The sequence below is a fragment of the Mustelus asterias genome, chromosome 12 (genome assembly GCF_964213995.1).
Source record: "Mustelus asterias chromosome 12, sMusAst1.hap1.1, whole genome shotgun sequence".
NCBI classification, from domain to species: domain Eukaryota; kingdom Metazoa; phylum Chordata; class Chondrichthyes; order Carcharhiniformes; family Triakidae; genus Mustelus; species Mustelus asterias.
The window spans coordinates 58,694,234-58,710,938 of record NC_135812.1 but is presented as its reverse complement, the minus strand read 5'-3'; the positions used below and the strand labels follow the sequence as shown (position 1 = coordinate 58,710,938).

The 16,705-nt window shown below is 45.5% G+C and overlaps 1 protein-coding gene across 1 annotated transcript in view; it reads right to left on the bottom strand.

Annotated features, from left to right (window-relative positions):
- LOC144501503 (envoplakin-like) overlaps nt 1-16,705 on the bottom strand; it is an 82,395-nt gene that overhangs the window by 48,500 nt on the left and 17,190 nt on the right. Inside the window, exons 2-4 of the mRNA XM_078225293.1 lie at nt 5,016-5,103; nt 3,233-3,387; nt 1,717-1,840 (exon numbers count right to left, since the gene is read on the bottom strand). Coding sequence (XP_078081419.1) covers nt 1,717-1,840; nt 3,233-3,387; nt 5,016-5,103 — 367 coding nt within the window. The remainder of the gene's footprint in view (nt 1-1,716; nt 1,841-3,232; nt 3,388-5,015; nt 5,104-16,705) is intronic.

The window sequence follows — 16,705 nt, the reverse complement described above, 5'->3', positions numbered from 1 at the left end:
CCGCCGGCCTTTGTTTTCAAAGGAGGGGTGAATGTGGTGAACCATCGTTGGTTACCACTGTGGGGTTATTCCAATGTTACTGTTGGGTTAGGGTGTTGCCACTGTGGGGTTGTTTTAATGTTGCTGTTGGGTTAGGGTGTTTACACTGTGGGATTAATATACCTGTGGTGGATGCTGTTATGGCACATCCCGGTCGGGCCCCACCTCCTGGGGAGAGGTATAAGACCCTCTGCTCAGGCGGGACCCCTCCAGTCTGGATTGGTGTACTCGTGTTAGATAGTTCCATTGTTTGTCAATAAAAGCCTTCAATCGCTGAAGCCTTGTACCTCGTGCTTGATTGTCACGCATCACAGGGATAGAGCCTGGGTGGGATTGTGGTCGCTGCAGACTCGATAGACTGAATAACCTCCTTCTGCACTGTAAGGATTCTATGGCCTGCCTTTGGCCCATTTCCCTTAATATCTTTGCTTAACAAAAGTTTATCTATCTCCGATTTAAAGATAGCAGCTGATCGACTGCTGTTTGTGGAAGAGAGTTCCAAACCTCTCCCACCCTTTGTGTGTAGAAGTGTTTCCGAACATCTCTCCTGAACGCTCTGGCCCTAATTCCTAGACTATGCCCCCTCATTTTAGAATCTCTCCAAGCAGTGGAAATAGTTTATCCTTATCTACTCTGTCTTTAATCTGTCTTGAATCCTTCAACTTTAACCTGAAAGAGACTCTGTCGAAAGGCTCCTGCTCAAAGGTTTTAAGTTTGCACTGAAGTGTGTGAACCCAGGGCCTTCCAGCGGGCTCAAAGCCTCAGGGTAAGTTTGGAGCGTTTAACTTGCTGATTTTTAGAGGTTAAAAGTCACCTGGTTGCTTTGCATTGCTGCAAACACATGACCCCTAGAAACCAGACAATTCCTATTCTGGCGTCAAAGCAAAAAGTAAAACAATTCCCATAAATCCAAAGATAAACAGTGTATAAATTTTCTCCACACCAGAGGCCCCGTGATCTACAAAAGCAGAATATGAATATATTTATATATTTATTCAAATATTTTCTTCAGTTCTCAAGAAGATTTGGTGGGATTTTCCAGTCTTGTCCGCGGTGGACATCACCTCAGGCAGGGTGGGAAAATCTGGAGAGCAGCTAAAATTGGCCATTCTCCAAATTTTCCTGTCCCATCCACCTAATGCTAGCAGGACTGAAAAGCCTCAGCCATCACCTCTGTTTCTCTCTCCATAGATGCTGTCAGACATGCTGAGTATTTCCAACATTTTCTGTTTTCATTTTAAGAGTTGTTAGGACAGGTTGAGTAAAAGTTTGATGGTAAACTTTAGGGATTGACTTAAACACGGAGAGGGAGGTAGAGAGGAGAAGGGAGGAAATATCAGAGTTTAGGGCCTTAGCTGAGGGCACAGTCACTAATGGAGCGATGGATTCTGAAGATCTGCAAAAGGCCAGAATTGCGGGAGCTTGCAGCAATCTCTGAAGGTTTTAAGGCAGGAGGAGGTTACACTGATCGGGGCAGGGTGAGGCCAGGGATGGATTTGAAAAGGGGGATTGAGATTTTGGACTGGAAGCCACTGTATGTCAGCAGACACAGGGGGAAGTTGGTAAATTGGACTTGGTGCACTTTAGAAGACATGGCCACGGAAATGGATTCAAGCAGTTTCTAACTGCATATCCTGACCTCCCAATGACGGGGTTAGCGGAGAATGGGAACTGTACCTGCTTCTGTCTGAGGATGTCAGGCCAATCCACAGAATTATCCGCCTTGGGGATTTCAAGCTTCTCATAGAGGTCTCGATATGCTGAGCACTGTTGCACCCAGCGTTCATGCATTCTCTTAACACTAAACAGAAACAAACAATAAACATGTTAAAAATGACAATATGGTCTTACTGATGAACCTTGCAGTGATTCAAAGGCAAACCTTCCTGTTTTGCACAATGCTATCCTGATTTCAGTTGTCAGCAATGGCTCAGTGATAGCACTCTCCCTCCTGATTCCAAATAAATCCTTCAGCCCATCTACATGGATCTCACTCCTGAGTAACTGTTTTTCCAGGTAGGAACTCCATGATTAGATTCTAGCCTGTAACTCATTGCCCAGTATCTAACATTCCAAATACAAACCATCCAAGGTCCATCAATACATATCACTCCTGAGCATTTGTTATTCTATGTAAATAACCCTAAAGCCCAGCCTATATCTCACTCCCTGATATCCTTTATTCTATATATAAATCGTCTGGGCCCCTTGATAAATCCCAATCTATAACTCATTGATGGGTATCCATTATTCCTTAGCAGTGATTGTCTAAGTCCCTGATGCCATCCACATGCCCATGACTCTCTGTGGGTTTGGAGTGGCCTGGGATATGAACCAACACTACACGGGCACAAAACCTGATGGGTTCAAGCCCACACTGGGCCGCAATTGCTTGCTCCCATACCCCCAGATTGCTTCCTCCTTCCAAGCTGACCTTGGACAGTCCTTATTATTCTGTGCATTGCTCCGCTGTTTAAATCTCAGCCAATGTTGGTGTCAGTGCAGTGTGATAACAGCAGTGTGGTCGGGTATTTGAAACAAAATATCATCGAATCCCAACAGTGCAGAAGGAAGCCATTTGGCCCATTGAGTCTGCACCAACCACAATACCACCCGGACCCTATCCTTGTATCCCCATATATTTACTCTGCTAAGCACCCTGACACTAGGGTCAAGTTAGCATGGCCAATTCACCTAACCAGCATATCTTTGGAGTGTGGGAGGAAACCGGAGCACCCGGAGGAAACCCATGCAGACACGGTGAGAATGTGCAAACTCCACACGGACAGTGACCCGAGGCCAGAATTGAACCCAGTCCCTGGCACTGTGAGGCAGCAGTGCTAACCAATATGCCACTGTCTGAGTGGATTCCATTCATTCTCAAGATGTTGGGGTAGTTGGTGGTGAAATATCCCGGTCTATGGGTTTAAAGGTCACTTCAGATAAGAGTCAACCACAATGGTTTTGGACCCGAGACACACAAAGGCCCTGACTGGGTAAAGACCGCTGGTTTCCATCTCCAAAAGACACTTGTCAATCAATTGGGTTTTATCAGGCAATCAAACAACTTCATTTTTATTAACAGTAGCTTTTTACTCCCAGATTTTCTAGAATTAAAATTCCCTTATTCCCCGAGTGGGGTTTGAACCCACACCCTCCAGACGATTAACCCAGGCCTCCACTGTCAACTCACTCATTTTCGATCTCAGTTCCCTGCGGGTGTTTCAGCTTCTTTGCCTTGTCTGCATCCAGGAAAAGGTCCTTAAGCAGAACCTCCGAACGGGCCAAATTCTCATTGTTCGCTGTCTCATATTTGAAATTTCGTTTATTCTGGTAGTTTAGTCTGTCCTGAAATTACCAATCAAGAGAAAAGGGTCATGTCTACAATATAAAAAAAACACATCTGCATGCACTTTCTGTCAAGAAACATTCCTTTGTCGAGTTTCTGTATCAATTCTACCAGGTCATAAACGTCTCTCTATCTAGTCATAGCCATCTCCTGCAATGGTTTCTCTTCCGACTCCTGTATCAGAACCTCTGGTGTTGCCCAAGTGTCTGTCATTGACCCCCCCTCTCACCCCATCTCTCATCTACATACTGCCCTGTGGCACATAGTTAGTTAGTGCACCAACCACACCAGGCCCTATGTCACCCCCACCTCTCGCCACCGCTCCCCAGCTGCTAAATTATCAGACTGCTTACCCACCATCCAGGAACGGATGTCAGAAATTTCTTCTAGTTATATATTGAGTCTGTCCTCCAAATTCCATTCCTTCCCCAGTCTCTTCCTCGCAGTGTGAGGCTGAACCACTGTTCGTGATCTTGGTGGCATATCTGACCCTGTGATGAGTTGCCGATGACTAACTGCGCAGGAATTAAGACCACCTTTCTTCACCTCCTCAACGCAGTCCCATTTCACACCTACATCAACTCATTTGCTGCTAAAACCTTCACCCAGGCGTTCCTGACATCTAGACCAGACTATTCCAACTGACCAGCCTTTCACGCTTTATGCTCCATAAGCTTATACTTTGCTGCCTGTGTCCTAACTCGCACCACATCCCGTTCACTTCTCACCCCTGTCTGTCCTCTCAGGGAATCAGAGATTCATAGAACCCCTACAGTGCAGAAGAGGCCATTCGGCCTATCAAGTCTGCACTACTCTCTGACAGAGTATCTTACCCAGGCCCTCTCCCCCACCTTATCTCCTTAAGCCCACACATTTACCATCCATCTAACCTACACATCTTGGGACACTCAGGGGCAATTTAGCATGGCCAATCCACCTAACCTGCACAACTTTGGACTGAGAGGAAATCGAACCCAGGTCCCTGGCACTGTGAGGCAGCAGGGCTAACCATTGTGCCACCGTGCCATCCCAATGTAAAAGAATTCCTTGGCAACAACAAGGGAGGTGTCCTGGGAGTTAACCCTCATTAAATCTGATAATTTATTTCATTGTTGACAGTGGGAGCTCGCTCTGTGCAAACAAGCTGCTGTTCATCCTAACATTACAACTGGAAATACATTTCAAAAATACTGAATTCACTACAAAGATCAAAGTAAAGATCAAGAAGTGCATTAAGGTATATAAATAAATTGCTTTCTTTCATCTTTCATCCCTTAACCTCATGGTCCCTCACACGCTTGTCAACTTTAACTAGGTCCTCCATTATTGCTTCACAATGCAGAAGAGGTCATTCAACCCATCGAGTCTGCACTGGCTCTCTGACAGAGTATCATAGCCAGGCCCTCCCCCACCTTATCTCTGCAACCACACATTTCCCAAGGCTAATCCACCTAATCTACACATCTTTGGAGTGTGGGAGGAAACTCACGCAGACACAGGGAGAACACACGAACCACACAAACAGTCACCCAATGCCCGGATTGAACCCGGGCCCCTGGCGCTGTGAGACAGCAGCACTAAACATTGTGCTGCCTTTGGGATTCTCAAGTGAAGAAATCCTACTCACAGCTCGCAGTTTATCCTCAGTGTCCAGAATATCTTTCTCTACTTGATCACCATTCTTCTGCATGCGAGAGATCAGCAATGGCAACTCACTGAAAGAAGGTAAGAGTTAGTCAGATGGGAAAGTGCAAAATGATTCTGTTACATATAAACAGAGAAACAAACAATCATAGTCCCATCGTACCTGAACCAGCACTTTGCCAGAATTCTCTCAGCTATTACCTATAGCATTGTCAAATTTATCCCCTTCAAATACTTGTTCTGAAATTTATTGTTCATTCTGCAACAGAGGCAAAATATAGACATAGACCCAACAAACTGGAAAATTGCCCAGGTACATCTTGTCCACAAAAAGCAGATGAGTTACTGCCCCATCAGTCCACCCTCATTCAGTAAAGTGTTGGATAGTGTTGTCAGCCGCGCTACCAAGCAGTACTTACTCGCAATTACCTGTTCACTGATGTTCTGTTTGGGTTCCGCGAGGGTCACTCAGCTGCTGACCTAGTTACAACCTTGGTTCAAACATGGACAAAAGAACTGAATGCCAGAGGTGAGGTGGGAGTGACAGCCTTTGAAATCAAGGCAGCATTTGACCACGTGTGACATCAAGGAGCCCTAGCAAAACGAGGCAATGGGAATCAGGGGGAAAACTCCCCGCTGGTTGGGGTCATACCTGGCACAAAGGAAGATGGTTGTGGTGATTGGAGCTCAAGCATCTCAGCTCCAGGACATCACTGCAGGAGTTCCTCAGGGTGGTGCCCTAGGTCCAACCATCTTCAGCTGCTTCATCAATGACCTTCCCTCCATCATAATGTCAGAATTGGGAATGTTCGCTGATGATTGCGCAATGTTCAGCACCATTCGCGACTCCTCAGATACTGAAGCAGTCCATGTCCAAATGTAGTAAGACTTGGACAATATCCAGGCTTGGGCTGACAAGTGGCAAGTAACGTTCACACCAGACAAGTGCCAGGCAATGACCATCTCCAATAAGAGAGGATCTAACCATCTGACATTCAATGGCAATACCATCGCTGAATCGCCCACTATCGACACATTGGGAGTTACCATTGACCAGAAACTGAACTGTATTAGCCATATAAATACTGTAGCTACCAGAGCAGGTCAAAGGCTAGGAATCCTGTTGAAAACTCACCTCCTGACTGCCCAAAGCCCTGCCCACCATCTACAAGGTACAAGTCAGGAGTGTGATGGAACAATTTCCACTTGCCTGGATGAGTGCAGCTCCAACAACACTCAAGAAGCTCAACACCATCCAGGACAAAGCAGTTTGCTTGATTATCACCCTATGCCCAAACATTCACTCCCTCCACCACCAATGCACAGTAGCAGTAGTGTGTACCATCTACAATATATACTGCAGGAACGTGTCAAGCCTCCTTAGACAGCATCTTCCAAACCCACAATCGTCACCAGCTAGAAGGACAAGAACAGCAGACACATGGGAACACCACCACCTGGAAGTTCCCCTCCAAGTCACTAACCATTCTGACTTGGAAATATAACAGCACTCTGGGTGTACCTACACCGTGTGGACTGCAACAGTTAAAGAAGACAGCTCACATTCTCATGGGCAATTAGGGATGTGCAATAAATGTTGGCCTAGTCAGCTATCTCTACATCCCTAGAATAAATAAAAAGTCTCTAACAAATGACCAATCCTCAAACTCTAACACAGTGGCCAATCATCAAACTGATGCAGAAGGTGTAGGCAGTGTTCTCAATGAGTACACTGCCTCTATCTTCACTAAGGAGAGGGATGATGCAGACAGTCTAACTAAAGAGGAGTGTGAAATATTAGATACAATAAGCAGACCGAGAGAGGAAATACTTGAAAGTGGATAAATTACCAGAGCCAGGTGGATTGTATCCCAGGCTATTAAAGGAAGCCAAGGAGGAAATAACTGAGGATACGTCAGTGGGTTATAGAGTCATAGAGGTTTACAGCATGGAAACAGGCCCTTCGGCCCAACTTGTCCATGCCACCTTTTTTTTAAACCCCTAAGCTAATCCCAATTGCCCACATTCGGTCCATATCCTTCTATACCCATCGTACCCATGTAACTAAATGCTTTTTAAAAGACAAAATTGTATCTACCTCTACTACTACCTCTGGCAGCTTGTTCCAGACACTCACCACCCTCTGTGTGAGAAGTTTGTCCCTCTGGACGCTTTTGTATCTCTCCCCTCTCACCTTAAATCTATGCCCTCTAGTTTTAGACTCCCCTACCTTTGGGAAAAGATATTGACTATCTAGCTGATCTGTGCCCCTCATTATTTTATAGACCTCTATAAGATCACCCCTCAGCCTCCTACACTCCAGTGAAACAAGTCCCAGTCTATCCAGCCTCTCCTTATAACTCAAACCATCAAGTCCCAAGGGTTATGTTTGAGGATTGGTCGTTTGTTAGAGTTTTTTATTCATTCAAAGGATGTAGACACTGCTGACTAGGATCAGTTTCTGAGGATCATTGTCCAATCCTCACCGGATACAGATGAGGTCCAAGAAGCCTGGAAGTATGTGAACGTTGTATCATCATTTAACAAAGGTGCAGGGATGGGACAGAAATGTATAGGCTGGCCAGCCTGACTTTGGTGGTGGGCAAACTATTTGGAAACAATTCTGAAAGACAGGATAAACTGTCACTTAGAAAGGTACAGATTGATCAGAGATAGTCAGCATGGTTTGGTTGGGGGAAGATTATGTCTTACTAACTTAATAGTATTGTTTGAGGAAGTAACAAGGAGGATTGGGGTGGACTCTTTACTGCCCTCTGAAATGACCTAACAAGCCACTCAGTTCAAGGGCAATTAAGGATGGGCAATAAATGCTGGCCCAGCCAGCGACGCCCACATCCCATGAATAGATTTAAAAAGGCTATGGATCAGGTGCTAGTAAGTGGGAATAAAATGAGTGGCTTCTTTCTTTGTTGGTGTCAGACACAATGCAGTGAAAGGTTTCTTTCTGTATCGTAACAATTCTATGATTCTACTGCATTGACCAATCCTCACACTCTAACAAACTGACCAAGATGCAAACTCTGACACCCTGATTAATCGGGTTACTGTGCATGTCTGTGAATGGATAAAGTAAAGTAAATTGGCACAGATTGCATTGTGGAAATATGATGTTCCTTAGAATCTTAGAATCCCTACAGCACATGTTGTGGTGATAATGGATTAAGGAAGGGCAGGACCAAGTATTAAATATTCCTGGGTACAATGTGTTCAGAAAAGACAGGAAAGGAGGAGGGGTGGCAGTATTGATTTAGGAAAAAATTGGATGCTGGAGAAAGAGGATGTCCCATAGAAACATCGAAAATAGAAGGAGGAGGCCATTCGGCCCTTCAAACCTGCTCGATCATGTTGATTGTTTAACTCAGTAGCCTGTTCCTGCCTACCACACATATCAGTGATCCCTTTCGCCCCAAGTGCTATATCTAACTGCTTCTTGAAAACATGCAATGTTTTGGCCTGCTTTCTGTGGTAGCGAATTCCAGAGGCTGACCACTCTCTGGGTGATGAAATTTCTCCTCATCCCTGTCTTAAACCATCTATCCTGTATCCTCAGACTGTGATCCTTGTTCTGGACACCCCCACCATCGGGAACATCCTTCTTGCATCTACCCTGTCTAGTCCTGTTAAAATTTTATAGGATTCTATGTACTGGTCCCATCTCCCCAAGAACCAGTCCCAATGTCCCAGGAATCTGAAATCCTCCTCCTCGCACCATCTCATCAGCCTCATATTCATCCTATCTATCCTGCTGTTTCTATTTTGACTAGCATGTGACACCAGTAGTAATCCTGAGATCACTACCTTTGAGGGCCAACTTCTCAACCAGCTTCCTAGCTTCTGCTTTTAGGACCTCATCCCTTTTTTACTGATGTCGTTTGTACCAATGTGTACCACAACCAATGGCTGTTCACCCTCCCCTTCCAGAATGTCCTGCAGCCGCTCTGAGACATCCTTCCCCCTAGCAACAGGGAGGCAACATACCATCCTGGAGTCTGGTTTGCAGCCACAGAAACGCCTGTCTATTCGCCTTACATTTCAATTCCCTATAACCATTGCATTCCTACACTTTTTACTCCTCCCCTCTGCAACTGTGATGCAACAAATTTGGCTATTGCTGCTTTCTCCTGAGGGCCATGATGTGGAGATGCCGGCTTTGGACTGAGGTAAGCACAGTAAGAAGCTTTCGGAGCGAGACTCCAAAAGCTTGTGCTGCCAAATAAACCTGTTGGACTTTAACCTGGTGTTGTGAGACTTCTTACTTCCCTTGAGAGGCCATTCCCTCAACAGTATCCAAAGTGATATACCTGTTTTTCAGGAGATTCCTGTACTGCCTGCCCAGCCGTCTTGCTCTGCCTGGTAGTCACCCATTCCCTTCCTGCCTGTGGAGTCTAAGCCTGCGGTGTGACCACCTCTCTATACATTCTATTCACAATACTGTCCGCCTCGTGTTGCTCCAAAGTGTCCCCAGCCGTCGTCCCAGCTTCGAGATCCAGGCTTCCAGGAGCTGTAGCTGGAGACACTTCCTGCACACATACTGGCCCCGGGTGCTGAAAGTGTTCCCAGCTTCCCACACTGAGCATGAGGAGCACACCACGGCTTGGAGCTCTCCTCCCATGACTTTCCCTTTTTCAATTAAACTTTTGGAAGATGGAACCCAGAGGGTTCAAGGACAGAATCAATTTAACTGGAGCTAAGGAACAAAAAAAGGTGCAACTACATTTCTCGGTGTAGTCTATAGATCGCTAACTAGTGAGAAAGATGTAGCAAAACAAATCTGCAGAGAAGTTACAGAGAGATGCAAACATTATAGAATAATTATAATGGGGGACTTTAATTACCCGAATGTAGACTGGGACAATGGCTGCGTAAAGGGCGGAGAGGGGCAGATTGTGTTCAGGAGAATTTCCTGCAGCAGTATGTGTTCAGTCCAACAAGAAAGGATGCACTAAAACAAAAACAAAATAGTGTAGATGCTGGAATCTGAAACAAAAACAGAAAATGCTGGTCTGACAGCATTTGTGGAGAGAGAATAGAGCCAACGTTTCGAGTCTAGGTGACCCTTCATCAGAGCCCCTGTTGGACCTGGTTCTTGGAAATGAGGTGGGCCAAGTGTCAGTGGGGGAACATTTCGGAAGTGATCCTGGACCCCTCATGCCGACACTATAGTTAACAAAGCCCACCAACGCCTCTACTTTCTCAGGAGGCTAAGGAAACTTGGCATGTCAGTCATGATTCTCACCAACCTTTACAGATGTGCCATAGAAAGCATTCTTTCTGGTTGTATCACAGCTTGGTATGGCTCCTGCTCTGCCCAAGACTGCAAGGAACTACAAAGTGTCGTGAATGAAGCCCAGTCCATCACGCAAACCAGCCTTCCATCTATTGACTCTGTCTACACTTCCCGCTGCCTCGGAAAAGCAGCCAGCATAATTAAGGTCGCCACGCACCCCGGACATTCTCTCTTCCACCTTCTGTCAGGAAAAAGATACATAAGTCTGAGGTCACGTACCAACCGACTCAAGAGCAGCTTCTTCCCTGCTGCCATCAGACTTTTGAATGGACCTACCTCGCATTAAGTTGACCTTTCTCTACACCCTAGCTATGACTGTAACACTACATTCTGCACTGTCTCCTTTCCTTCTCTATGAACGGTATGTTTCGTCTGTATAGTGCGCAAGAAACAATACTTTTCACTGTATGTTAATACCTGTGACACTAATAAATCAAATCATTGTATTGTAAGGTTTAGGATGATGATCAAAAAGGATAATAGGCAATTCAGAGTAAAAATAATTAATGGGGGAGAGTGGATTGCAATGGAGCAAGAATGGAGCTGGGCCGGTTAGACTGGAATGAAACATTGGTGGGAAAAACTGTAGCTGAACAGTGGGCTGCCTTCAAAACAGAAATGGTCCAGACACAGTCAAGGTATATTCCCTTAAAAGAGTAAGATAGGGCAAACAAATCCAGAGCTCGCTGGATGACAAAGGAGATTGACATTAAGATAAGGAAGAAAAAGTGTGCACATAACAGGTGTCAGGTAGAAAATACAAGAGGAATACAGAAGGTTCAGAGGGGAGGTGAAAAAGCTCGTTAGAGAAGTGAAGGGATTAGGAGAAAAGACTGACAGCCAAAGGGGAATCCCAAAGTCTTCAATAGGCACGTAAATAATAAAGGGAGGAGTCGGTCCGATTAGGGACCATAAAGGGGATTTACACCTGGAGCATGGATAAGATATTTAATTAATACTTCACATCTGTCTTTACCAAGGAGGTAGATGCTACCCAGTACATGGAGACAGAGGAGGAAATTCTGTTCCTAGATAGGTTCCAGGTTGATGAATAAGAAATGCCAAATAATCTGTTGGTACTTGAAGTTGGCGAGACAGCAGGATTGGATGAAATACAGAGGATATTGAAAGAAGTGTGAATGGGAATTGTAGGGGTGCTGGCCATAATCTTCCAGCCTCCTCCAGACACAGGGGAGGTGTTAGAAGATGAGAGAATTGCAAACATTACACACTTGTTCAGAAAAGGTAACAAGGATAAGACCAGAAACTAGACAAGTCAGATGAAATTTGGTCCAATAAAAATCAATCATAGAATCCCTACAGTGCAGAAGGAGGCCATTCAGCCCATCGAGTCTGCACCGACCACAATCCCACCCAGGCCCTATGCCTGTAACCCCTCATATTTCCCCTGCTAATCCCCCTGACACTAGGGTCAATTTAGCATGGACAATCACCTAACCCGCACATCTTTGGATTGTGGGAGGAAACCAGAGCAAAGCCACACAGACACAGGGAGAATGTGCAAACTCCACACATACAGTAACCTGAGGCCGGAATTGAACCTGGGTCCCTGGCGCTGTGAGGCAGCATTGCTAACCACTGTGCCACCATGCCTCCTTGTAATCTGTAATTAAAAGTCAAATGTTGACTAGAAAACCATTGTTCATTATCATAAAGATCCATCAGGTTCACTAATGTCCTTTAGAGAAGGAAATCTGCTGTCCTTACCCGGTCTGGCCTACATGTGACTCCAGAGCCACAGCAATGTGGTTGTCTCTAAATGCCCTCTGAAATGGTCTAGCAAGCCATTCAGTTCAAGGGTAATTAGGGATCGGCAATAAATTCTGGCCCAGCCAGTGAAGCACCCATTCCGTGAACAAAAAAAACTAACATACTGACCATCTTCAAGCATTAACAGGCTGACCAATCCCCAATCGGGAATACACTGACCAATCCTGGAACACTAACAGAATGATTGGCTAGTATCTCCCTAAGGAATGTATGAGGTCGTTAACCTTTGTCCTTGGCTTGAATTCAGACATAGGGGGGATTGAGGCCAGTATCAAAATACAACCTCCTGGCCCTTTGGCCCATTTACCAGCACCATCCAGCGACAGCTACTTTCTTGGAGGAGGGATCTGTGCGGAATGCCTATCCTTTGCAGAAGAGACCATTAGGAATATAAGGACATAAGAACAAGAGTAGGCCATTCAACCCCTTGAGCCCACTCTGCCATTCAATAAGATCATGGCTGATCTGTGGCCTAACTCCATGTATCTGCCCTAGGCCCATATCTCTTGACACTCCTCCTCAATAATAATGTGTCTATCTCAGACTTAAACCTAACAATTGAACGTTTGAGGAAGAAAGTTCCAAATGTCCCCCATTCTCTGCGTGTAGAAGTGTTTTCTAACATCTCTCTTGAACTAGCCAATCCAGTTAATCTAATGTCTTGTAAAAGCAATTAACAGATGCCTATTGCAATTTTCCAATCAACCCAATCATTTTCTCCTTGATGATGGAGCAAAACCCCAATTATATGCAGCCAAATTGGACTCTTAAATAAAACACGTGTTTTTTAAAATGGACTTACAGGCTAAAACAGTATGTAAACTCTGAGAATATAAAATTTAGTGACTGTCCAAGGGTTTCCTGTGTGGGTGATATGAAAAGAATGACAATAGAATGTCACACCCTTTCCCAGACAGACAGACATTTCAAAGGAAGAAACCATGAAAATGTGAAGTGCCATCTCCTGTGGAGATAATGGCAGCTGATGATCCTCTCCACAGGGATTATATCCTGTAAATTATGCCCAGACATCTTCTGAAGGTTTCCCCTCCCAGGAATACGCAAGGGTCTGGGATACAAAGCCAACTGCAAAACCTAGTGTGTGGACTAGTGCTGGATGCATCAGAAAGTGTGACGCGGAAGCAAGGAAAGACAGCAATGGTCATTCCTGCTTTGCCAGTTAAAATAAAAGTTTCACTATCTTTCAGATTGCTGAAGCAAGCCAAGTCATCAAATTCACAACTGAAAATGAAGCCGATAACTTCAGCTAAACTGCAAGCCCCGGAACCTTGAAACCAACTATTCAACTGCTGAAGGCAGCATTGCTGGAGTCACAAATCTCAAATATTCACAACATTTTACCATTGACTCCTCAGAAAGGTCAAAGGTGGATTTGTATATTTTTAAACCTTAATTTTGGACTCACCTCTCATTTCTATTTTGTGTGTATGTGTGTGTGTGTGTTTTATTGCTTTCCTGACATTTCATAGCTAATAAGCTCACTCTTTCTTTAACTCAAGAAAACCTAGTTAAATCGACTCTTCTGAGGACATGAATACATTGGGATTGGGAAAGGTCTCCACAAGCAGAGAGATCCTTTCTGAAGTCATCTTGTTGTGACTGACTGAGTGATGGGTGAATAAAGAAAGGGAGCCCCCTCACCAGAACATTCCCGTCTGCAATCTAACAAATTGGGGCGCATGCCGAGACTGTTCCCATGGAAGGTCAGAGGGTAATGAACTTGATGACCTCACCCGAGGGACCAGTTGTAACAAATGGAGGGATCTCAATATCAAATTTGGAGTCCTCACCCAGAATTAGAGTGGGGAAAATAAATCTTTGAGACCAATGTTAAGAAACTGCGAATAGACTTTCTTGAGTCTGTCCTGCGAAAGTGTAAAAACGTCCACTTTTGATGCCAGCACTTTATAGGCAGCTCCAGAGAAAGTTACTTTTGAGAATTAGAAAGTTCTGTCCCATGAACCGGTAAGTGTTAGCGAGGCACTTAGGGTTCAAATTTCACCAGAACATCCATCATTTAAAAAGGGTTGGCCAACGGTCTACGGGTGAAAGTTGAGGGAAATGACACGGAGAGCGTAGCGGTGAAGAGATTAAAATTGCAGCAATGGAAATTCAAATTTCAGGGAAGGTCAGAAAGGGAGAATTTTAGTACAGGAAGAGGAAACAGCTCGAGCTGAGGGGTAGGAATCGTGGGGCGGTATGGTAGCACAGTGGTTAGCACTGCTGTTTCACACCACCAGGGACTGGCTTGGGTTCACTGTCTGTGCGGAGTTTGCACGTTCTCCCCGTGTCTGAATGGGTTTCCTCTGGGTGCTCCGGTTTCCTCCCACAGTCCGAAAGATGTGTTGGTTGGGTGGATTGGCCATGTTAAATTCTCCCTCTGTATCCAAACAGGCGCCGGAATGTGGCAACTAGGGGATTTTCATAGTAATTTCATGTAAGACTACTTGTGACACTAATAAATAAATGTTAAAGTTTAAACTGTGTCCCTTAAAGGTACCACGAGCTTAGACTGAAGGGTTGAGGAAACCCGGTTCACTCATTTAATCCCTAAGTTTGTTGAAGCAGTGTTGGAATCTTTCTCTATCCCTTTCAAGTGGTTACCATGGCCAATCCAACAGTGGTCCTTATTACTGCAGAGTAAGCTTTCAGAGAAAACTCCAGAGGTTTACCCCCTCTTGCCTGAGGAGGGTGGCATTGACTATGAGACAGTGAAAGGGGAGATGTTTGATATGTACCAGTTTGTGCCAGGGGCGACCGTCAGGAATTTTACACCCTCAGGAAATGGTCTGACCAGATGTACCTGGAATTTGAAAGGCTTCAGCAACTTGCTTTTGTCCAGTGGGTGCGGACACTTACAACAGAAACAAACCACTGAGGAGTACCTCCGGGAAATAATTCCCCTTGAGGAGCTTAAAAACTCCACACCACTTCCAATAGGAACACACCTGGAGGAGCCGAGGGTCACGGGGACTAGATAGACAGCCTGATAACAATGAGCTGATCCACAAAGCCTTGTTCCAGAAAGAATCCTCCATGGCGTGGCCCTGGGAACTGGGCCATCTGCCCGAGGCTGCCTCCTGGTGGCAGAGCTGGTGATGCCGGCTTTTGTGACCCTCTCTGCCTGGCTGACCTCAGCTGTGGCCACCGGCTGACTGGTGCAGGGGACCCCATGCTGGTGGGCGCGTGGCCATGTATTCACGTGAAAGATTTTAAAGTTGCTGAGAAAACATTTCAAGTTGGAAGGGCCCTCCCGCCTTGTTACCACAGAGGCAGGCTACAGCTTTGCCTGAGCAGCTGGAAGGACCTCCTCTGCTGGTGAGCAAGACCCCTGGTCACTGGTCAATTTGTGGAAAATTACTGGCGCCTGTTTCTCACACAGCACGGGGCCAGGACCCCCCTTGGATGCTGAAATCATGCTCAACTGTCCAAAACCCCCAGTGTTTATGGGACCTCTGTAAAATGTGGGTCATTGAAGCAGTCACCCAGTCATTGATCTTTCTTGTCTCTCCCCAGTTGCTTCACACATTGCAGCTCTGAAATTCCTGTTTCTATTCCTAGTATGTGCTCATTCAGAAATATTCCCTGCACACTGCAGCCTCATCAAGGTGGGGCTCATGATTCTCTGCTGTCGTTGACTATGTAGCATTCTCTCTTGGGCTCCCGAATCCCTCGAACTCCTTCCAGTGCTTTCTATATCCAAACTTTACATCAACAAAACAACCTTTTCTTCACCTTTCCTCTCGTCCCGTGACACCTCGCACAGGCTATCCAAACTTAAAAGGAGAAATTTTTTTAAAAGTTATTTCTTCCATTTTGCTCTTGGGGAAAAAAAAGCTTTCACCTGATTTGAGGAAACTGATTTGAAAGAAAACTTTCGTTAGCTGAGGTGTTCCATTGAATAATTGGAGTGGAATGTGGAAATGGGGATGATGTCAGGCCTGTGGCCAACAAGGCTCCAAAGAAGCCTGCAAGTCTCTTCATCTTATTGCTGCTAAAGTGGCCACCGTGTTTGGAAACCCTGTAGCTGGGTCTGGTATCTTACCTCTTACTGTATTTTCCCCCAGAAAAAAACCTATCCCGCAAATTCCCTTACACTTTCAAAATCCCAATGATCTCACCTTTGGTTTTCCATGTTCCCCACAATGTTTCTGCAGATACTGATTTGCTCAACCACACCCACACCACCACATTCTTTAAATTCTTTCACTGGATGTGGGCGTCACTGGCTAGGCCTGCATTTATTGCCTATCCCTAACTGCCCTCTAGAAAGTGGCGGTGAGCTGCCTTCTTGAACCGCTGCAGACCAGAGTGCTGTTAGGGAAGGAGTTCTAGGATTTTAACCCAGCGACAGTGAAGAAACAGTGATATATTTCCAAGTCAGGATGGTGAGTGACTTGGATTGGAACTTGCAGGTGGTGGTGTTCCCATGTGTCTGCTGCCCTTGTCCTTCTCGGTTGGTAGAGGTCGCAGGCTTGGAAGGTGCTAAACCCAGCCTCAGCACATCTGATGCTGAAACTTTCTCCGCGCCTTTGTTCCCCCGAGACTCGACT